The sequence below is a fragment of the Labeo rohita genome, chromosome 1, assembly GCF_022985175.1.
Source record: "Labeo rohita strain BAU-BD-2019 chromosome 1, IGBB_LRoh.1.0, whole genome shotgun sequence".
NCBI lineage: Eukaryota > Metazoa > Chordata > Actinopteri > Cypriniformes > Cyprinidae > Labeo > Labeo rohita.
The window spans coordinates 23,745,793-23,769,950 of NC_066869.1; the positions used below are offsets into that span (position 1 = coordinate 23,745,793).

The window sequence follows — 24,158 nt, forward strand, 5'->3', positions numbered from 1 at the left end:
CTACTCTTCCTGCTTTCTCTCCTGACTGTCATTTCCCTCACTAACACTGGCAGGCTGAAGATGCACACACAAAAGACAAAACAGCAATTAGGGTTTTTGTCCACACGTAAGCAATTTGAATTCAAAACAAATTCATAAAAAATCAGAAGTCAACATTTTTAAAATGTGAATATATCCTCATTAGCAAATGATTTTGGGCTCTGTACCTTAAACCATCTGTGGAACATGATTTTCCCCAATCAAGTCCTCCGACTTGGGTCCTGTTGCAGGAGTGATCGAATCAGATGGCAGCAATCTGCGCAGAACAATGGGAGAGAGATGGGAGAGTCAGGTTATAACCTTGAACAGTGTAATAAACTGTAAGACTTGGCTGTCAGGAATTCTGGAAAATTCCAGTGTTATTTTTTCTTTGTTCCGTTTTGCAAGATTTAAAATTACAATTGGTATTCTTGGTTTTAATGATTGCTACCTCACCCTTTGACAAGCCAGGCTCAAGCCAGATGTCATCTTCAATCATCTGCAGGTCATTGGATTCTGGGAAGCGTCCACACACCATTGTGAATAAGAGCACTACCAGCGACCATACAGTAGCAGGTTTCCCGTGGTACCTTCCCTCCATGTCGTACTCAGGGGGGGGGAGTACACTGCTGTGCCTAAAGGAAAGACATTGTGTCTGATGAGTAAGCTTGAAACAGTGGGGGAAAGTCATGAGAATCCTAAACTACAGGGTTGATGCATAATACATACCAAAGAAGATGTCATAACCAGATTCACTCAGCAGATCCCGCACCCGAAGTCAATCAGTTGACTTTAACGGTTTCTGGATTGATCAGCACTGTTGTGGACTTGAGCTTTTTTGGGCTTTTTAACCTGCTGATTTGCAGGCGGGAGGACTTCAAGGCCACTGAAAGTAGCCTGGTCTTTCACTTGCTGATTTTGACTTGAGCTGCCTCTCCGGGCAAAGCAATGAGGTGAAGGCAGCTTCTCAGAATTCTCATTTCTCAACACTACAAGAACTCAGTTTTCTCTTCTGCCCCATGATAATTGCTATCTACTTTGAAAAAGTCGATACTATGAACCGCAGAACGAGCAAGAGAAAACTATCCGGTACTGTGAAGTAATACATGAAAATAGTCTCTAAATATTAATAGAAGTATTAATGAAATAGTCAACCACGTGTAAGTGACAGTGTCAACATTTATGATACGGTTGACTGAGCAAAGACAATAATAAACAAACCAGAAAAAAATTACTGATAGCATTCATATTAAATAACAAAAGTTCTAGGTTTTGATAAAACATTATTTCAAATTTCAAGGCATTAAAATCGTTATACCTTGAATAAAATAGATTCAAAAAATATATTCAAAAAATGCACACGCAGCATCATGTGATGATCTTATTGCTTTGAATGTTTTTATTTTAGCAAGTAGTGAAACGTTATAAGTGCAAAAATAAACAGCTGTTTATTGTATTTTTAATCCAGAAATGTAAAAAATAAAATAAAATTAATTAATTCAAGCCAGTCAATGAAGAATACATTCTGCATGCACAAATACAGTACAGGACATCAAAACAAACAAACAAAAAAAACAGACACTTTTTTCTGAATACATAATGCATTTAATTTTGACACTCATCAATGAGTGTTAAGTTTAATGTGTATTTATATTAATATTTTATATATATGTATATATCTCACCAACTTTAATGTAGGCTAGTTCATGTTTTAAAAGTGAAAGTGCAGGTTATATGTAAGGAGCTAAACATTTAGCTAGGCTATAATTATTTAGAAAAGATTTCAAAAACATAATCTTATATTTCATGTTAAACATATGGGCAAATACATGGTAGGTTTGAATAATATCACTGAACTCAATTATCTCCCAACAATCGTCTGCTTTAACTTAGATGGTGTTAAGTGTTAACAGTTCACCAAAATAATACAGGAAGCATAGAAATAATTGCCTAGAGCTGTAAACAAAATATGATGCAATACTTTCATTTTAAATAATAGGTCAGTGTGGTGTTTTTGTACTGCTGACTCACGACAATGATATCATCCAAAACACTGACTGCATCTTTATGGACGTGACATGAAATATAAAGATGACATCATAGTTCAGCCACGCCAGCGCACTGGCCACTCATTGGCTCGAATGTTTGAATGATGTAAAACGTGGCCAATCAGAAGCCAAATTACGAAAGCTCATATCACAAATAAAGGCAGACTTTTAAAAAAAATCATGTGTTTAGCGCACCACTTTAAAACTCAGTTTAGCTTAGATTACACGACTTGCAGCCTGTGGCGTCCAGCTGTTTTGTGAAAATAAAAACATAATGAAGAATGCAGTGCAGAGTCGCAATAGTGCAGAATCACACTGGCACACGTTGGAGCATTTACTGCGCATGCTCGACGCGCAACGTCCAGCCTTGCCAAGACCAGCCCCCATTCTTCACCAATGAACGGGCAAATTCGCAAGCGGCATAAGCGTTTCACTATGGCCGAGACGGACAGTGACAGCTTGCGATCGAGATGTTGTTGACAAAACACTGAAGATCTGATAAATGCAACGTTGGTGCCCAAATGAGAAAGTATTTTGATCGATCCTACTAAAACCAGGTACAGTGCCATATTCTAGGGCAGCCGCATGGGCCCGTCTACGTGCATGCCGTCCCCGGTTGCATGTGCGTGCTTAAAGATGCTTTTATTATAATATCGCATGCCTAACATAAAACAATTATCAGCTAAGTTTGCAAAACGGTATTCGCTTTGAAAATCGATAAAGGTAAAAAGCAAAGTGCAGTCAGAGCAAGCCCTTTAGCGGTCATGTCATTTCAGCAACAATCCGCAATGGATCCTGTCTGTAGCCAGGCTTGACAGATGGTGCGGACACACCGCATTTCTTGCAACCATTGGAACTATTTTGCTGTATTCTGTGTTTATTTAAAGAGCTTGGAATAAGATTTGTTCCATAGACTTTATAGCTGCATCCTTCAAATCGCTGGTGTAATTGCACTCAGTCCCGCTGTCGCCATGTATTGGGCTTCAAGTGATTTATAAACCCATGCTTTTAAAGATGTAATGAGACGTTACTTATTTTCAAACCATATTTAACCCTTTTTGCAGGTGGTTTGTATTTAGAAGCCTTTGGGAGTGAGGCTACCGGCAAACCGACGACAGATATTGGGGAGGACAGATCTGCTTATCGGAACTGTGAGCGATAACGCGCGACCTTTCTGGAGTAAAGGCTGTGTTAACGACCGCGCCACCGACCGGAATATGAACCATGGCAACCGCATCACTCTGGAAAGAGGCCGTGCGCACTTTACATCATTTGTGTTCATTTGTCCTTTTTGGAGAATATTTAGTCGGGTAGTTTTATGTGGTTTACAGCATTGTAAGACGTTTTATTAGTTATCGAGCTGTGATTATTTGTAGTGCATCTAACTCGGGATATGGATATTTGGACTTGGTTGCGTTAAAAGGACCCGCTACCTGCCTGTCCATCATAATGGAACAAGATGATAACCAAGATACATGCGAACCTCCTCTGCATGCCCTTTACGGGCCCAACCGGATCCGGCCGTCATCGTACCGGGCCCTGCGAAGTGCCGTGTCCAGCCTGGCACGAATTGACGATTTTTTCTGTGAAAAAATCGGTTCTGGGTTCTTCTCAGAAGTCTTCAAGGTAACTTTTTTGCTCTTTTATCTACAAAAGATCATCCACTGTCGTATCCTTACTAAAATGGTTATGCCTTTTCTAATAGATGATTGGTTACACCTTCAAATGACTTTAAGTTTAGGATGAAAACAGTAGGCTAAGGAGGAGTTTGCATGATTTGAACATAAATATCATAATATATTATTAATTATGAGCATTAACAAAGTTCAAAAAGTGAAAGGAATTTACAATGACATTGACCATGACAGAGATGTTTCACAATACAACTAAAAATCAATTAATAATCAGTTTGAGGTAAATATATGTGACATTGGACGACAAAGCCAGTCATAAGGGTAAATTTTTTAAATTGAGATTTATACATGAGTAAATAATTAAGCTTTCCATTGATGTATGGTTTGTTATGATAGGACAATATTTGCCCGGGATACAACTATTTGAAAATCTGGAATCTGAGGGTGCCAAAAATATTGAGATGTCTTCAGAGTTGTCCAAACGAAGTTCTTAGCAATGCGTACTACTAATCAAAAAATAAGTATTGATATATTTACTGTAGGAAATTTACAAAATATCTTCATGGAACATGATTTTTACTTAATATCCTAATGATTTTTGGCATAAAAGAAAAATCTATAATTTGACCCATACAATGTATTGGCTATTGCTACAAATATACCCATGCATATACCCATAAGACTAGTTTTGTGGTCACACACACACATATCTATAGAGAGAGAGAGAAATTATTGACACTTAAATTGATGTTTTATTTTTATTGAGTGAAATGGCACTTCCAGTAAATGGCACTATTTGATGGGTCTCCAAACACTGTAAAAAGTGATGACCTGCAGTTTGCTATTTTGATATAAATAATGTATTTAGATTGATTCAATAATTTTTTTAATGATAATTACAATATTGTGTCAAAAAATAAATTAATAAAATGATTAGAAATTGGTTCTCAGTTACACTTTTATTTTACGGTGTCCTTGTTGCAGTGTAATTGTACATTTAAGTACTGAGCATAATAGTTAATTACATGTACTTACTATATGGTTCGGATTAGGATGAGGGTTTGGTATAGGGTTAGTTGCATGTAATTATGCATAATTTATTGTTATTACTATAGTAAGTAAATGTAACATGTTTAACAAGGGAACCGTAAAATAAATTGTTACCTGGTTCTGCATATTGTTCATTAAAAAATCTCTAGTTTAAAGCAATTTGTAAGCATACGCTGGAATTTGAATGCTTGTGTAGTTTTAAACAATACATGGATTCTAAAGTTTTACAAACGTTGTGTAATAGCTTTATTACTACACCTCAGTCTTGTGTAGTATATAATACAAAAGTGTCATATGTGTCCATGTTAAGAGCAACGGTGTCTGTGATTAATGATAAGACAGGTTGGTTGTACTCGACAGCATAATCAGATTACCAACCTGCCCTAATCTGTCTGCCTCCTCACAGAGGGGTATGTGTGTGTTCATTGGCCCATGCCAAGTCAAAAATATTACTTTATTGCTTTCATTTGAAAGTTTTTGCATCTATCAGCAGCTGGCATCTCTGATTTTCCTCAAATAATGAAAAAAAAGCCATGGTTATTTATTTAGCATAATTTTGATATAAGCTAAGCAAAACATGTCTGTAATTTAAGTTAGATTTTCCCGTATCCAATAATAGACAGTCCTTTCACTACTGCTTAGGAATATTATGGACCACAATATAAATTAATTTAGTTATTTCTCTTATCCATTTCTCTTACGATTATTAAGTTATGTACTAACTAAAGAAGTCTGAAAATTTCCAGTGCATGACTTTTATTGGTCTCTATAGATAACAAAAAACAGAGCTGTTTAATTACATTTTTTGAATATTTATATTTTTGTTATATAGTAGACAATTATATAATTCTGCAGAAAGCTGTGCATGTAACTAAAAAAAAAAATTAATGATTAATGAAAGAGGTTTGTGTTTGTGCCACCTCATTTGTCTTTTATTGTCCTTTTTTAGAAGTCAACATTTATTAAGATTTAATGTCATAGCAATAGTTTCATAGAAGAGGGGTGACAGAGTATGAAATATGAATGTGTTGTTGACATATGATTCTCAAATAGTTATAAATCAAAGTCAGTCCAGTATCTTATTTATACATATGGGATGATGTATGTTATGGTGTTTGGTAGTGGGTGAAGCCCATGTTTTGGATGTGACGTTGTGATGATGTCCTGGATTCCCGCTGGTTAGGTGGGATGATGGGAAATCCAGAAAGCCTATTAGTGTCCTAATGGCTATTAATACTCAGCATACTCTACTGGATCTTTCTCCAACTCTTTCTAACTCATACACACAAAGTCATATTTAATTCACTCTAAATGCACTAATGCAACTATTGCAGTATTGTACATACAGATCTCAACAGTTGATCCAGCTTCTCAATCCTCCACTAGATTCTTTATCTTCAGCTCCACTACTAGCCTCACATTTAATGGCAAATCAGTCTAATGCATGCTGCAGAGTAATTCTGCCTAGTAGGGCCAGAAAATCTTTAGATACAGCTTTAGATACTCTTGTGCAGATGTACATAGATTTTATCTTGAATGAGAGCAGGTCATTTAGACGACTGAATGGCTTGAGCCATCAAGCTCTGCTGTGCTGACGGGCTGTGGAAGTTTTAGGCACTCTGGGATAGTGATGTACCATGGAAATATTTTGCTGCACATATAACGTGTGAAATAACCCCCATATATAACATACATGAAATTACCCCGTAGCAGGTCTATACAGGTGGAGCTGGGGAAGGTGGAGGGTTTCTGAAGCAAACTGCAACTGCTATAGCAAGCTCTAGCCAAAATTTAAATGTTGTGAATGATGTAAAAAGAAACCAATCAGCTGTACCGTGTGATTATGCTAGAATGAGTTAGAACCTATCGACCTGCTCCATCTAGAGTTTCATGACAGTATTAGTAGTGATTTATACTGCACAAGACGTGGTATGGACTGTATAGTAGCATGTATACAGTAAGGGGCAATATTTGCCCCATGGAATTGATTTCCAGGGGCATATTTTACATTTTTAAGGGCAATTTTTATAATTACGTTATTATAAAAACCATGTGTTGTCTTTAATGTCAAATACTTAAAATCACCCAATTACTTTAATCGGTATTTTAAACTGTTGTCAATAACAATAGACTGCATCTAAATTATAGCGTGTGAAAAAACAGGATCTCGTAGGGCATCAATATTATGGCAAAAATCATTATGCTAAATTATTGCTCTTTATATTGGATTAATGATTATTAATATCGATATATAACACAATATAACACATTCTTGTTTCGTTTTGGGCACGTCACATTCTGGCTTTACATGTCGGTCCATGACGTTAGCCAAGTCTAGTACAAGTTATGTACGAACTTCTGTTCACTGAAGCTACAAAATTAATCTTTTATTTACATTGTATCTGCACTGTGTTGTTTATGATGAGGGAATCTGCGAGGATGCGCACTCATCAACAGCTCTGGCGTTTAATTGCTGACTAATCTAAACCCCTCCGATTGGCCAAAGCATAAGTTCAACAGAAACGCATTTGATTGGTTGTAAGGCTCAATGCTGGACAAAACAGTGCGTAAAAGCAATCTGATGCAGCTTGAGAGAATCTAAATGTAATTCCGTGAACTGCCAGTTTTCATTAATTTTCACATTTCATTTTAATCACGACAGCCGTAATAAGTTGTTTAATTGTGCAGGGGCATTTTTGCCTTTTTATCTTGAATTTATGGGACATTTTTGTTCATTTTGGTGGCATTTTTGCCAAAAGCCCTCATTAATTTCCAACCCTGCTGCAGCGGTAAATTAATTATTCTGGTTGAGTAACATCTGTAGCATGGTGGGCCAGATCAAAGGTCATGGGCCTGGTTTTGGGCATCTCTGGTCTATTACATGTATCATACAGAGTTCTTTTTAGTAGTGTCACTGAATATGTGTGTGTGTGTGTGTGTGTATTCTGCAGGTGCAGCACAGGATCACAGGGCAGGTGATGGCTCTGAAGATGAACACACTGGCCAGCAACAAAGCCAACATGCTGAGAGAGGTGCAACTCATGAACCGCCTTTGTCACCCCAACATCCTCAGGTGTGAGATTTAGCGTTGTTCATTTTTGTTCATAAAACAGGGAATGTGTTTTTCTGTATGCATGGAATTAGTTAAAAATGCTACAGTGCAATGATATAAATAATATTTGTGTGTTTGTAGAGTCTGACTTGTATGTGACAAAAATGTGATTTTATGTATCCTACTAAAAAATTGTCCTAGGTTGAAGGTGCATATTCACAACATGAATCCAAAAAGTAAATAGTTGTTCTCACCTTCATTAGGTTTTTGGGGGTGTGTGTTCATGAAGGACAGCTTCATGCTCTTACAGAGGTAAGACATTGCTCAGAAATCCAGACTTTAGGAGTAAATGGACTGGTTGATGTGATAACTGTAATTTCACTACATTTACAGTACATAAATGGGGGCAACCTGGAGCAGCTGCTGGACAGTGACATATATCTGTCATGGAGTGTGAGAATAGGTCTGTCTCTGGACATTGCAAGAGGGCTGCAGTACCTACACAGCAAGGGCATTTTCCATCGAGATCTTACATCAAAGGTACAGACACAGTTATATATGGTTTATTGTGCCAGCAGCTATATCTATTAATTTTGTGCTTGCTGCACGCTGGTGTTATGGGACAAAAGGAGTGTTGCAGTGATGTTGTATTTTTGTAAACCAACCCAGAAGTTAGCATCACCCTGGCTTCCTTGACAAAATGGGATTTTTCCACTGGCTTTTGGATTAGTGTAGAAAATAATCTGTGATCAGCAAAAGTTTATGATCTTACATGTTTTGTTCATCATGATAATATTCACAAAGAAGGCATTTATTTTAGGAATTTAACCAAAAACCTGTTCAAAAAACCCATTGATTTCAGGACGATGGGACCAGAAGTGCTAACTTTTTTGGGTATGGGCCTATGAAAATACATCATTGCTGCAGCATTCTATGAAAAAGGTTATGAGGTTAAGAATACCCTAACTACCCTGATTATACTACTGTACTATACAGAATTGTCTGGTCCGTTGTGACAATGGTGCTTTTACCGCTGTGGTTGGGGACTTTGGGCTGGCAGAGAAAATCCCTGATTACAGGTCAGTGCATCTCTCCTTTTCACACACAAAAAATGCAGCTTTTTTGATGCACATTTAATCATGATGACATTTTAAATTGGTAAGCAGACCTAAGCAGAGATACAAGCAAAAGTATGATGGCTATCCAAGAAGGCTATATTCCAAACATAGCCTAAATATTGATTGAAATGACCTATGTTTTGTCTTGCTTGTCTACAGTGATGGTGTTGAAAAGCAGCCTTTGGCTGTTGTGGGCTCCCCCTACTGGATGGCTCCAGAAATGTTAAGAGGAGAGCTGTACAATGAAAAGGTATCTGTCTTTGAACACTAACAAATAAACATCCAGCCCTACTTGTGTGCATGTATAACTCTATTTATCTCATTTTCGTACCATAGGTGGATGTTTTTGCATATGGAATAATCCTTTGTGAGATTATTGCTCGAATTGAGGCTGACCCAGATATCCTCCCACGAACTGAGGTACATAATACAAATGCACACCACCACATGAAGCACAGTATCAACCACAGAATCATCTAGCTGGTTAACCACACATAGATCAAGCCTAAAAAATATTTTCTGTTCAAAATCACTTTACTAGCTAATAATTAATAGTCAAATTAAATCAAGGGCAAGCCTTAAAATTTTGATGTTTTAATGTGATTATGATAACTGAAATGTTGATTTTCTGCTATTTTATTATATATATATATATATATTTTTTTTTTTTTTTTTTTTTTTTTTTTTACTAAACATGATGCGTGTAAATATGAGTACACAGTGTATCCAGATTCAATCTAAGAAGTCACTAACCTCAAATGTTTCATGACTGCAGTTTTGACTTTGAAATCAACATCTGCTTTTTAGAGTGCTGTCTCCCTCTGCTGGTGAATCAGCATTATTCTGTATATTTTCACAAAAATAGATTTTTCTTATTGAATTATATTTTAACATTTTTAGAAGGCAACACAGTATTTATTATTTATCAAAGTTTAAGATAAATCAAACTTGATTATGTGTGTAAAGATGCCTGATCAGAGCAGTATGTGTTTTAATATCATCTGTCTGTTTGTCTGTAGGATTTTGGACTGGATGTGGACACCTTTGAACAAATGGTGGGAGATTGTCCACCTTCATTCCTTCGCCTGGCTGTCAATTGCTGCAATGTATGCCACATGTGCACATATACACTCAGAAATTCAGTAACACAGAGTATAGTACTTGTAGTAGTCTTGGATGTGTTTTTAATTTGTTATCCTCTTTCTGTGGTAGATGAGTGCAGACAGTCGTCCTGCCTTCTCTGAAATAGTAGTGACACTTGAGAGGATAGAGAGAGAGAGGAAGATGAGTGAAGCTCCAGTCATCCTAGGTAAGTATGTTACAGATAACATGGGCAGGGCTATATCAATGTAATAATTTATTTTTTAATAAATTTATTTAATAATATTGGGGAAAAATAATTAAAATAAATAAATGATATATATGGTACTGTTAAAAAGTTTGGGTCAATAAGATTTTTTTTAAAATAAATTATTCCTTTGGTTCACCAAAGATACATTAAATTGATCAAAAGTATGACAGTAAAGGCTTTTAAATAGTTACAAAACAATTCCATTTCAAATCAAATTGAAAATTTCAAAAATATTAAGCAGCACAATTGTTTTCATCACTGATAATAAGAAAAAATGTTTTTTGAGCACAGGATCATGTGATACTGGAGTAATGGCTGCTGAAAATTTTGCTTTGTCATCACAGGAAATACACTAGCAGTCAAAAGTTTTTTTTATTTTTTTTTAAAGAAGTCTCTTCTGCTCACCAAGCCTGCATTTATTTGATCCAAAGCACACAGCAAAAACTGTGCAATGTTTAAATATTTTTACTATTTAAAATGACTTAAAATAATTGAAAATGTTTAAAAATGTAATTTATTCCTGTGATTTCGAAGCTGACATTTTAGCACCACTACTCCAGTATCACATGATTCTTCAGAAATCATTCAAATATTTTGATTTGCTGCTCAACAAAAATGTATTATTATTATTATTATATTTATTATATTGAAACCAGCCGAGTAAATTTTTTTTAGCTTTCTTTGATTAATAGAATGTTCAGCAGAACAGCATTTATCAGCTGTTTTAAATATTATTATTAATGATAATAATAATAATAATAATGAATGTTTCTTGAACAGCAAATTAGAATGATTTCTTAAGGATCATGTGACACTGAAGACTGGAGTAATGATGCTAAAATATAGCTTTGATCACAGGAATAAATGACATTTTAAAATATATTACAATAGAAAGCAGTTATTTTAAATAGTAAAAATACTTCACAATATTACTGAGCAGAAGAGACTTCTTTAAAAGACATTAAAATCTTACTGTTCAAAAACTTTTGACTGGGAGTGTATATTCAAAAAGAAAACAGGTGTTTTAAATTGTAATAATATTTCACAATATTTTTACAGTATTTTTTTGTTTTGTTTTGTTTTAAATGAATGCAGCCTTGTGTACACATTAATTTAAGTACATTTTACAAGTGTGCAGCTTATTCATTCAGAATTCAAAATGTAAGATTCAACATTTTTGAGATTCACACTTTTTACAACATTCACCAAAAAAATAATTTAGCAGTTTTACCCAACCAATCCTTGTTGTGGTTTCCTCAGAACCCATTGCTATTGACGTCAGCCCATACAGGAGGAGAAGCTCGCCGTGCCACCCCGGTGACCAGCGCCTGTCCCGTAGTCAGTCAGACGTATTGCCTCCTGCCACATCACCGTGTTTAGGCACGCCTGCACGGGTCAACCCATTCTCTCTTCGCCAAGACCTCAATGGTGGTCGCATCAAGCTGTTCGACACCCCTAGCAAATCTGTCATATCTCTTACCTTTACCCTTCCACCACCTCCAGACCCCTGTGCCTCCCCACCACTAAACGGGAGCCCAGGACTCCGAGGTCCCCCTCGAAGGTGTCGCTCCCTGCCATGCACCCCTGAGCTGGGACGACAGCTACCCTTCCGGGACCAAGAGGAGGAGAGGATTGAAGACCTGAGAGATGGAATAAAAGAGAAAGAGGCGGAAGGACGACAAGATGTGGTGGAGGACTCAGGCCTGGTTCTGGACTTAGATATGGTGTCTTTAGAACGGGTAGAGGAGGAAGAAGAGGATGAAGAGGTGGAGAAGGAGGGACTGAGCCTCACAGAGCCCATGGACTGTAGCAGCTCGCCCGACACGGCGGAAGGAAACATGTCAGGGAAGCGGCTTATCAGCGGTTCTTCTTATTCCTCGTCCTTGCAGTCCAATGGTTGGGCTACACCCATCTCTAACGGACCACCGTTATTACCTCCCCTTCCCCGGTTGGACAATAACAATGGACTGCTGAGGCCTGGACGGCCGATGGCATGGGCAAGACTGAACGGATACCGAGGCCCCGCTCCGGAGCCTTTACCGCCCGCTAATGAACAGGACGATGTCATTTCTTGTCCAGCCTGCTGTCTGGCTGGGTTCAGCTTCCCTTCCATATGCCTGCGTGGAGCTCCTCCGTCACGCCGTGGACCTCCACGACGACCGTACAGGAACTTCAACGGAGGGGAAGCATCTGCAGCCACAGCGAAGGGACTGCTCTGTCGGGGAGCTACGGGTCTAGCTCCATCCACAGCAACTTGTGAGCCAGGGTTACCCCTACCAGAGGCCCAAACCTGAAGATGACCACTGCGATCTTAAAACTGGAACACCATACAGTCAGGCCACAAGTCTGATGTCAGGATGGTTAACGTAGTGGATGCAGTGCAGGTTGAAACATTGAATCAAAGGGATCGTTCACCCAAAAAAAGAAAATTCTGTCATTTACTCACCCTGATGTTGTTCAAGACCTGTATGACTTAGGCTAGGTTTACACTAGTGCATTTTTGTTTTAAAACGTCTACGTTTTGCTGCGGTTACTCCAGCGTTTTCGAACCTCTGAGACTTTCGAAAGTTGCCTATCGGTGTGCTGTCAGTGTCCTCTTCGCTCTGCTATGTATGTGTGAGTGATTGGTCAGATCACCTGTCAGTCAAACTCGGATACATGTCACAATAAGGAAGAAAATACTATCGCAACTTAGTTTCATTCCGACGCTGATAGACGCAAGTTGCTAGAATTGGTCTGCATCATACTTTACTATTTATTTAATAAAAAAAACTTTCGAAAGCACTGCAGACCCCGTTTAGTTTAGTTTGAAAACTCTGGGGTTGCGTTTCAGTGTAAACAGATCAAAAAAGAAAAAACAATGGCGTGGTTGCCCACATTCGCTCTGCTTATTCTTGGCGACTGAGAAAACAGTAACATCATGCTCGTGATGAATGGTAATTGACGTGTGTTTTCGGTTGTATAGTGTGGACGGCGATTGTTTCGAAAGTGCAGTAAAAACGCCAGTGTAGAGGATCGTTTCCATTTTAAAACGCTGTTTTAAAACAAAAATGCACTAGTGTAAACAGGGCCTTACTTTAATCTGAGGAACACAAAAGATGTTTTAAAAAATGTCTGTTTTTGTCTATACAGTGAAAGTCAGTGTTATTTCCTTGTATGGATGTTTAAAACATTCTTAAAAGTGTCATATTTCTAATTTACGGCCTTAACAAAATCAGTTTTTGGCATGAGGGTGATAAAATAATGACAGAATTCACACAATATTTATGAAAAATAAAACCGATATTGTGAAATAGCTTAGTTTCAGATTGAGATAAAAAAAACAGTGCCGCAGTTCACTCTGAAAGTTGCAGTGTTTATATTTTTATGCTGGCAACTTAATAATAAATGCCTGATGGTTAACTTTTAAAAATAAGGAAACTAAGGCACAAATATTAGTATTATAATTTTACAGTGTACTATGAAATAAAACTGTATTTATTAAATACCCTTTTTATATATTTCTTGTTTTGTTACATTTTATTTTATTAATTTATTAATTTTATTTAATAATAATCACAATAAAAAATTGTTTTACAGTCATTTAGAATTAGACAGAAACAATGGGAATGCAGCCTATGAAAACTTAAGTGGAAAGAGATTTTTTTTTTTTTTTTTTTTTTTTTTTTTCAAAACTATGTTTAGTTTATAGTTACTGAAAGAGTATGAAGTTGTTGTTTTTTTGGAAACTTAAATGTGAACACTTAATTTTTTATTTATTTATTTATTTTTATTTATTTATTTCAAAATAGTCAGGCCGTAGAAGGATGATTCACATTCATTCATTCATAAATAAATAAATGAATGAATAAATAAATATGCAAATGCACTTCCTGATAAAATCACCTTATTCTATAATTTTTGATTTATTTAATTTATTTTATTGTATTTATTTATTTATTCGAAATATAGCTGTTTAAGCCATCAGCTGAAAAGTCCTTTCTTTTTCATATCGCACTATGTATAACAGTAAAGCTTTTTGTTTTTGGGTGAACTATCTCTTCAGATGTGTGTATGAGACACACAGTATAGAAGTGAGGAATGAAAGGCATGCTGGTTCTATAGTGCCAGTTCTTTATCATGGTCTTTTTTTTCCATAATTCAGAATAACTTCATATCATTACTGTACAATAATGGCTGCTTTTTATTGTGTGCTCTTTTTGGCTCCATAAATGTTTGACTGACTGAAAGCCACTGTTTAAGAAGAAAAAATCAAATACTGTGTTTGTAATAAGGGAGACCTACATGAAAATAGTGGCATGTCAAGCATTTTAAGCGTGTTATTGGATTTATTTATATATTAGATAAGCATTCCTCTGAAAAACTGAATGCTCTTCACTTTGCTGTGAGAGTGAACTAGGGTGTGTGACACTGGGTACTGATGTCAGACATTTTTGTGATACATGTGTATGTTTAGACGCAATGTATGCAGTAAATCATGGTAATTATGTAAAGTGTACTGTTTAATAGGCATTTTTTTAAATGAACACTTACACATTTTGAGTTTTACACAGAATGTGCAGGAGTGCTTGTAGAAGATAGCAGTTTACATTTTTTATCTCCCCTTAGTGGTCTGGAGGATACACTCTTGTTAGATCACTGCTGCTGTTGTTTTTTGAAAAAAAAAAACTGATTCCTCTCACATGAGAGAAGTTAGAGGACATTTATCTTCAAGTTTTATCTAGTTCAGCTTTTTTGTGATGTTCAAGGTATGAAATCGTATTTAAAAAAGCAAAAGAGCGTCTTGCACAAAGTGTTTCCTGATGCCACTAACATTTACTCAAGACAAATATGACACACCCCAGCACAAATGTTTAACAGATCTGCTTTGTGTTTGAACATGAGTGTGCATTTTCACAGGAACCTAGATTCACTATTCTGGGACTGAAAGTAATTCATATTGAGTCTAAACTAACGTTTTGCATTAGTTTATGCAAAGTCTGTTATGCTGAAGTGTTTCTGAAGTGTGGATTATGTCTCAGAAACGCATCCACTGAATTTCCTCATGCTTGTTTGTGTACATCTGCTAATGAGATGAGCATAGGAAGTATCTGCATGCTGAGTACTGTACAAAAGAGTGATCTGTACATATCAATGCATGACAATAGACAAGAAGCTGTCTAGCACGTTAAAACTTCCCTTCAGGCTGGCATCAGAGGTGAAGTTGTCTCAAGGCGTTTTTGTCATATTGAGATCTGAATTCTGAGACGAGATATGGATGCAATAAGTGCTCTTGGTTTAAACAGTAACTTTTATTTTTAATAGTTTGGTGAGGAATATGTTTCAATGAAAAAATTCATTAGGTTCTTGAAAATATACATTTTCTAATACTAATTTGTGAAGCATAGAATTGGGCTGTTAAATTCAGAAGCTGATAATGAGAAGTTAGCTTGATCATGACTATAATTTCCCCTGCACAGAAAAGATAAAAGCAATTTAATCATATGTATTTGTACAGCACAGACTCATTCAGAACTTGCCTCCTTCGTGTCAGTGTTGAAGTGATGTTATAGCGGATGGGACATGGATGTTACTAAGTCCATATGTTACTGTGTAAAGATTTGTTTCTTTCCAAGAGAGAATTTCTCTCTGAAAGCAAAGCACTTGTCACTATAATTACTCTTATTAGTTCTGGGGAACAGCAGCTTTAATAAATGTCAATGAGTTGTTATTTATAAAACTGTCAAATTAAAAAGACTGAATGTAAAATTGTCTGTCATTTTTACATTAACACTGATTTGAAATGTCAATAGAAATGACAAAAGCTACCACAGAACTGAATGACAGAAGTTGAATGATTGTGAAGAGACATAGACAGAACTGACAGCAAGATATTTACAATTACTGCGTGTAAAAAGTTTTAATATGTAACTCTTGCATACTGACCATAATAATATTTAATGATTAGTTGTTTTATTTTTATGAATTCAACATAACATCCAGAAACATCTGAATGTGAAGTTTGGAGAACTAACAAACAGTTACATACAGTACAGAGTGAAAGAAAAAGGCACCATATATTTTTCTACACCCACATACACTGTTTTATTAACAAAAGTAAAAGCAATGATTAAAAGCAGTTTAAAACGTACTCCATACTTTTCTAAATCAGTTGTAGAAAATAGGAAGTACCTTGCGTCCCAATGTGCATACTATCCACCCTATCTGCCCTAAATAGTATTAAAAAATTACTACTGTCACATAGAATTTAGGATGGATAGTATGCACATTGGGACACAGGCATACATTAAATGTTTTAAGAGGCTATATATTTGTATTTTTTACTTTAATTTGAAAGAAGACAGATTCATCTAAAGCAGGGATCCTCACTTTCCTGCAGAGTTTAGCTCAAACCCTGATCAAACTCACCTGTGATTTTCGAATGATCCTAAAGACACTGATTAGCCTGCTCAGGTGTGTTTGATTAAACTCTACAGGAAACAGCAAAGTGGATCTCGCTCAACCCTGTTCCTGGAGATCTACCTTCCTGCAGAGTTCAGTTCCAACCCTGATCAAACACATCGGAACCAACTAATTAGGATCTGAAGGAGCACTTGATAATTACAGACAAGTGTGTTTATAAAACAAAACATTTATCATGAAAACCAATGTTGGACAATCTCTGCAGCCCTTTTTAATGCATTCCAAAGGAAAGAATTGTTGTTCTCAGCTTGAATTCTTGCCAGTTCCTCCTGTTTCCTTTCGTAATCTCTTTTAATTTTCTCTAGTTCTTCACGCTTTAGATGTAAATGCTGCTGGACTAGATCCTCCATCTCCTTCTTTCGTCGTACTTCAGTCTCTTGCAGGATCCGTTGTTTCTCCTCCTCAATTGCTCTCTCTGCCTCCTGAAGCATTTCATTAGTGTAGTATTCTCCATGATTATAACTAACTATTTTATCAATATTGTCTAGCAGCTGAGTAACCTGTGCTGAATCCTGCTTCTTATTGTCAATCACGAAATAGCGTAACCCACAGCTCCTGACAAATGATCGTAGTGCTTTATTGCTCTGCAAAAATGTTTCAATGTCTTGCCCTTCAAGTTGATCTCCATGGGTGAACACTGCCATGGTGTAGTCTAATGCCTCTTTACCAAATAATTTTTCAATGTATTCTAGTGTTTTTTGATTTTCTTTTGTGAATCTGTCCAATTTAATAACAACTAGAAAGGCATGTGGACCAGGAGCAGAAAAGGATACACACAACTTAATTTCTTTTTCTATCACATCTTTAGACATTTCTGTGTCAAAAAGACCAGGAGTGTCAATAACCGAAATTTTTTTTCCATAAATGACCTTAGAAATCTTTTTACATGCTCGAGTAACAGATGAAGGTAAAAACTTTGATTTGAAGACTTTTTCTCCCAGGATGGTGTTTCCTGTTGCACTTTTCCCAACCCCTGTCTTTCCAAGCAGAACAATCCGGATCTCTTGTATTTGATCTGTTAGAAAACATAAATTATCACATGAAAGGCTTGTTTTATTGATTCCATTTTCTATTCTCATCTAGCATTTAACAATTATGAAAAAAATGTAATCTCATTTTAATAATGAGGCCAGACAACTGGAAAAGGACTAACACAATTTAGGCATTTAGATATTGACTTTACCAGTCTCATTTTTATTCCGACCATCAGTGAATGAAGTCTGCGTCTCAGGGGTACTAATCTGCAAAAAAATAATTACATGTTTATCAAGTGGTTGAAATCTTAACAAAAAAAAAAAAATATATATATATATATATATATATATATAAATGTTGAAAATTATACACATTTTAGAAAAATAGTGCAAAAATTACAACTACAGACATTAAACCACTGTCTGCTCTATTGCATGAAATGTTCAAACTATATATATATATGGTGGAAAAATGTTCTTTACTTAATGCTATTTATTAGTATTTCAGACACAGAACAATAAGCAATGATAATTACCTTCAAACCAGCTGCAACAGTACTGCAGAAAGACAGAAACCAGGTCCTGGGCACAATCACTTTCATTTTTGCTGTGGTTTAAAATTGAATGATAACCAGATGTTGATCTGATGTATTATCATTTTATATTTGATGTTTCATATGAAAATGCAATTCTGTAAAATCCTACCTTTTATTGCAGATGTTCTGATGTGAATTGTACTGTAGCTTTGTTTGAGTTGCGGCTTTCATCACTCTTCTTTATATACCTGGCATCTGTGAATGAGGAGGAGCCTCAAATGACACTTGTTCTTTGCTTTTCTATGAATAAATTCCCAAATTTCAGATTCAAATTGATCACTAATGTTCTTGTGTCACTTCTGTAGTGTTGTGATGCTTATTATGCTTTAGGAGGGAAAAGAAAATAAATCTTTTGGGAATTGTGCTGTGCTTCTGCTTTAACTCATGATGTAAGACCCAATGTACTTGATATCATTTTGTACTTTCCCTTTTGGAGCCATAATGTAATTGTTTTAATTTTAACACTTCAATTTTAAAAGTTATGCTAAGCAATAACTTCCAAAATGAAAACTGAAACATCTCTTCTTTGAATAGTTACATTTTAACTGGTAATCAGTTTATAGGTTCTGTGTTCTCAGTTTCAATTCTGTAATTAGCTAAAAGCAAGGTACTTAATGAAATCATTATTTTTTGGTAAAAAAAAAAAAAAAATTCCACAGAACAAACATATATTAGCAATGGTTTGTATGAATTCAGTGGTGTTTTTATTGGATGGTTTGTCTCACCCTAAAGCATTCCAAACAAATATGCAAAGATATTATCAATCTTTGTAAGAAATCATTAAAAAATTAAATTAACTTTAAGTGTGTAATTAAATAATCAAGCCCAAATTATCAAGTTTAAGTACCTGAGCTTGACCATAGCATGTCAAAAGTTGTACTCTTTATAACATTTTACCCAATGACAACACAGATATTTAAAAGAAGTTATATGGTACTGCATCAAAATAATAACCTACAGTTTTGTTTTGTTTCTGCTTAAACTACTGTTCAAACTAAATATTTAGAGTTTCCAGTTTTGCCTGAGGGTTTTCAGCTCTTTGCCCAGTTCCTTTTTTTTTTTTTTTTCTTTTTTTTTTTTTTTGTCTTACTAGAATTTCAAGCTATTCTGCAGTCACAGAGCAAAAGTCAAAACAACAAGTTCTGATATTTTTATAGTGAATCATACTGCCAAAAAAAAAAAAACAGAAACCATGTCTTGGATGCATTGACTTGTGTTGTAGACTGACGTGTTGACACTTCTTAAAACAAATGTTTTAAAAACAACAAAATGTGTTGTTTTCAACACATTCTGAGTGTGCTCAGGGACAACACATGTTGAGTAACACAAATTGTGTCACTTTAGTAAACACATAAATGTGTTGTTTTTGGTATGTGTCTTACACAACTGCGTGTTACTGAGCAATTTTTTAAGTTTTAAAATAAAAAATAATAGTCTGTTAACAAGTTAGATACTTTTATTATGAAATCAAACAAAAATCAAAGATACATACTGTATGTTAACACTGAATTAATTATAATACGTTAGACAAGAATATTAAAATATTTCAAACTTGTTAAACAAGCACTTAAATACATTCCTTTAATTAAAACAAATACGATAAAACTCATATATATATATATATATCCATTAAGCACTGTCAAATAGAATGTTGTCTGCAAGTTCACAACATGTAAATTACCAACAAATTCTCAAATTGTTCTCATGTACTCCAACATGTTCTTGCAAACAGAAATATGCTTATAACAAAGTTAAAAATGTGCTCAAAACATATAAATAACCATCATGATCTAATGCATTCTGTTCACCTTAAAACAATTCATTCAATCAAAAACCTGGTTAAAAGACAGACAGACAAAATCTCAATGATAGTTGACAAAGATCGAGACGAAGGGCCAAAAAAAAATAAAAAATACTCTTCACCACAATTACATACTGGGCTCCATGTCCAAGTGGACCAATGGAAACCAGCTGAGCTGACTTCAGGGACCTTTTCATGGACTCACGCAGTAAGGAGGTCAGGCTGGAATACCAGCCTACAAAAATGAAAAGCATCAGAAAAAGTTTCTGATTGAGCAATAACATAGTTTGTGAAAAGCAAACACATTAACAATGCATTCCAGGTCCAACAGGTATGACAGGTCCCACAGCAACACTGTCGGCAACACTTTTCCATGCCAATTCTATTTGAAATGATCCATTTTATATTATGACATATTGTTAAAAAACTACATTTTTTCACATAGAGGCAGAAAATCGTACCATCATGATCTATGATGGTCTAAAACAGTGGTTCCCAACCATGTTCCTGGAGGCCCCACTAACACTGCACATTTTCTATGTCACCTTAATCAAACACACCTGATTCAGATCATCAGCTCATTAGTAGAGACTCCAAGACCTGAAATGGGTGTGTCAGACAAAGGAGAGATGCAAAATGTGCAGTGTTTGGGGGCTTCCAGGAATGTGGTTGGGAACCACTGGTCTAAAAGCATTGTGCCTATTTTCTTAATGAGTCATGGGTGTGTTTTGGGCGTAATGTGCATTAAACCAGTCAGAGTCTCATCTCCCATTCCCTTGAGAAGCCAGTTGCGCTCGTGCCATGGCGGATTCACAGTTTACGTGGCGGAATTTGCTAGAACAAAGACTGAATGTTTCTCCAGAGAGCGTCGGGGGGGGCATTGATGGGTCGAGCCCCTGCAAATGAATTACCGTGTGTGTAATAAGCAGAGTGCATGTGCATTTTGCACCTGCCTATAGGTGCATATTACTAACGCACTCTTTAAATAACAAGAAAAATGACTGGAGATGCCATACCATATTGTGAGGTTATTGTTATTCAACTGCCACCATTGTAAGCTTTTCGCAAGCTATCATCAATAATCCAAACCACACGGATTAGTAAAAACCGCGTCAAACACGTTCTTCTTGGCTCCACGCTCGGGCCCAGTTGAAGCATTTTCTTCACTCCTCCCATCCTATGCAGGGATCTGAAGTTGGCGGAAATATAGCCCTGTCACTGACAGTTCCCTCAGTCGTGTGATTCAAGCAGCCCCCTGCCTCAGCAACATGTTCTCACTCCCAACTCATCAAATATTGACACTTGGTCAGGACCCCTTTAGCATAATTTTTTAATGCACAGGGTACCCCTTTAGCGTCACTTTTTGACGTGCAGGGTCCTCCATTGTTTGCAGTTGTTTGCCTTAATTTAATGGTCTGCATGCATAAAAACAGAAATAATTTTATATAAAGTTATACTTTGATTGAAGCACCTAACCCCACCCCTACCCAAAACCTACCAATTTCTGAACAATATAAAACATGTAACAGGCAAATGTAAGTACAGTCACAGGTATTTGTTGCAAAAACTGACCATAAATAAGTAGTATAAAAGCATTACAAACAAGTCCTGTTGCATTCCGAGTCTTCTGAAGGCATTCAATATCTTTAAGCGAAGAAGAGAGTAAAATATATGGTTTTAATCGCTGAAAATGATCCCACTCCATTAACACGCTTACATCTCATTCAAAAATATACTCCCGAACATTAGCATGATGCAATTGGTTACGAGACACAAGAGCCAATGGCATTTAACAACCAAACCTGATGTAATGCTTGTTCTGTTGTGACTGTTTACATTAAAAAAATCACACCCCAACATATATGCAATAATGGCAAAATGATTACCCAATATATAATTTGAGCATGAGGATAAAAGTATGTGATGAGTTGGGAGTGAGAATGTGTTGGCCTTCCCTGCCGTGTACAGAGCACAAAGAAGTTTAAGTTGCTCACTAAATCAATGGATATTAGAAGCCCCTTGCCTTAGGAAAGGAAAGGAAAGGAAAGGAAAGGAAAGGAAAGGAAAGGAAAGGAAAGGAAAGGAAAGGAAAGGAAAGGAAAGGAAAGAAAAGGACAAGGACAAGTGACTAAGTATTGTGTCCCATACATGGAATTTGTGCTCTGCATTTCACCCATCCAAGTGCACACACAGAGCAGTGAGTAGTGAACACACACATACACATACACTTTGAAATCACACCCGGGGCAGTAGGCAGCCAATGCTGTGGCACCCATGGAGCAGTTGGGGGTCATCAGGGGGTTTGGTGTCGCAGCATTTTTGTTTCCAGGCAGAACGTTAAAGAACGCAACACACGTCTCCTGGAAATCCTGTATAATCTAACCAATCCGATGACAACTTCGAAAATCTCCTGAAATGTTTCCAAATAAGTGTGCCCTATGCGTGCCCCCTGACGTGGACCCATCACCTGTTGTTCAACAAATAATTTAATAATTTAATGTAATAAACAAACAAAACAAGGAGATGACAACAGAACAGGAGAAGATAGCATTCTTTCAATCTCCAAAAGGACTTGTACCGTGGCAGAACAACATGGTGATGTATAATCCTGTGTTGTATAGTAAATGATAACAGTTGTTCTTTGCTTTGTTTTATTTTAAATAAGAAGGTGTAACATTAAAGTGCAAAAAACACATACAAAACTTAAATATATACATAGAGAGGGGTTCTAGCAGACCAGTCACAGAGCTTGCGGTCTGTGTAGAATTGACAAGTTATTACATTTTTGGAGAGGTGCACGTCAGGCTATGGAGTAGGCCATCCATGCTACACACAGTCTACAGTGTAGCTACAATGTAGGTTCGGCACAGAAATATAAATTGGACTTTAGGTGGTAATATGGAGCGCAGCCCTTGCTGCTGCAAACACTGCTGTCCCCTTTATCAAGCCACCTGAGTGCTTGGGCAGTACTCCCGTGACTTTGGATCAGTGATCAACATTATTAAACATGGCTATCCACCTTTTTCTTCAACGAGACTGGAAGCCAGACCCATAGAATTTACAAATGGCTGTGCCCACTCTTACGGGAAGAAAAAGGTGGATACATGTAACGATTTAGTCCATAGTCCAGCAAGTTTAAGATGAACCCAAGTGCAGTTTTAGTCACAAATGAAGACAAATAATAATCCACACTGGCTTGGCTTGACTTGACTTGACACAAGCAACTCACCAACAGCAGGTTACAACATCAATAAACAACAAGGAACAATGGCAACATGAGGGCTACTTACACCAAACAATCAGGGTCACGTGACACAGTCCAACCAATGAGAAACAAGACATGTGACAAGGACAACCAATCAGAACATGACACATTGAACCAATATATGTAAGAATTACATGAGGGCAAGGGAAGCAAGACACTTGAATCAAACAACATTAATAATCAAATTATAAAATAAAGGACATGAAAACAAGAACATAAAATAAAACCTAAACCCCACGCTACAATACACTTAAGTCAAGTCAAGTCAAGTCACCTTTATTTATATACCGCCTTTACCAATACAGAATTGTGACAAAGTGGCTGTACTGTATTAAATAAAAATAGTACATAAACAATGCCAAGGGCAATTAATCAATTAATCAAATACAATAAAATAAATACAATATCGTGTGAAGAGAAAGTGTCCCCAACTAAGCAAGCCAGAGGCGACAGCGGCAAGGAACCAAAACTCCATCGGTGACAAATGGAGAAAAAAACCTTGGGAGAAACCAGGCTCAGTCGGGGGGGCCAGTTCTCCTCTGGCCAGACACAGAGGACTCACCAGGTGCCCATGGTCTTGTGCCGACAGCCGTGTAGGTGACGAGGTTTTCACTGGGGATCCGTCTCTGGGGCTCATCTAGTCGATGTGGTCTCCACTGACATTCAGGGCTGTAGAGGTCATCTCTAGGTGCTGATTCACCGTCTGGGCTGGGTTCGGACTGGATCCGGGGGACTGCAGTGACCATCTGATCTGGATACGGACTGGATCTGGTGGTTAATGTGACCTCG

The 24,158-nt window shown here is 36.6% G+C and overlaps 2 protein-coding genes across 2 annotated transcripts; one reads left to right on the top strand and one right to left on the bottom strand.

The window, feature by feature from the left end:
• The first annotated feature begins 2,430 nt into the window (after positions 1-2,430).
• On the top strand, positions 2,431-15,565 carry tesk1a (testis associated actin remodelling kinase 1a). Its single transcript, XM_051117766.1, has 11 exons — positions 2,431-2,623; positions 3,131-3,692; positions 7,702-7,823; positions 8,066-8,114; positions 8,196-8,342; positions 8,799-8,881; positions 9,080-9,170; positions 9,257-9,340; positions 9,940-10,026; positions 10,133-10,229; positions 11,532-15,565. Exons 2-11 carry the CDS (start codon positions 3,516-3,518, stop codon positions 12,563-12,565), a joined length of 1,971 nt encoding a protein of 656 aa, XP_050973723.1. The 5' UTR covers positions 2,431-2,623; positions 3,131-3,515; the 3' UTR covers positions 12,566-15,565.
• A 748-nt stretch (positions 15,566-16,313) lies between these two features.
• Positions 16,314-18,439, bottom strand: si:ch211-113e8.5 (uncharacterized protein LOC100307103 homolog). Its single transcript, XM_051118106.1, has 4 exons — positions 18,413-18,439; positions 18,244-18,314; positions 17,917-17,974; positions 16,314-17,748 (listed from the first exon to the last, which is right to left on the bottom strand). Exons 2-4 carry the CDS (start codon positions 18,307-18,309, stop codon positions 16,907-16,909), a joined length of 966 nt encoding a protein of 321 aa, XP_050974063.1. The 5' UTR covers positions 18,310-18,314; positions 18,413-18,439; the 3' UTR covers positions 16,314-16,906.
• Positions 18,440-24,158: the final 5,719 nt, after the last annotated feature.

Coding starts and splice junctions, on each gene's coding strand:
- tesk1a (XM_051117766.1), top strand. CDS start 3,516: ATGGAACAAGATGATAACCAAGATACATGCGAACCTCCTCTGCATGCC. Junction 8,115..8,195: donor AGCTTCATGCTCTTACAGAG/GTAAGACATTGC, acceptor CTACATTTACAG/TACATAAATGGGGGCAACCT. Junction 8,882..9,079: donor GAGAAAATCCCTGATTACAG/GTCAGTGCATCT, acceptor GCTTGTCTACAG/TGATGGTGTTGAAAAGCAGC.
- si:ch211-113e8.5 (XM_051118106.1), bottom strand. CDS start 18,309: ATGAAAGTGATTGTGCCCAGGACCTGGTTTCTGTCTTTCTGCAGTACT. Junction 17,975..18,243: donor CTGTTGCAGCTGGTTTGAAG/GTAATTATCATT, acceptor ATTTTTTTGCAG/ATTAGTACCCCTGAGACGCA. Junction 17,749..17,916: donor TCGGAATAAAAATGAGACTG/GTAAAGTCAATA, acceptor GTTTTCTAACAG/ATCAAATACAAGAGATCCGG.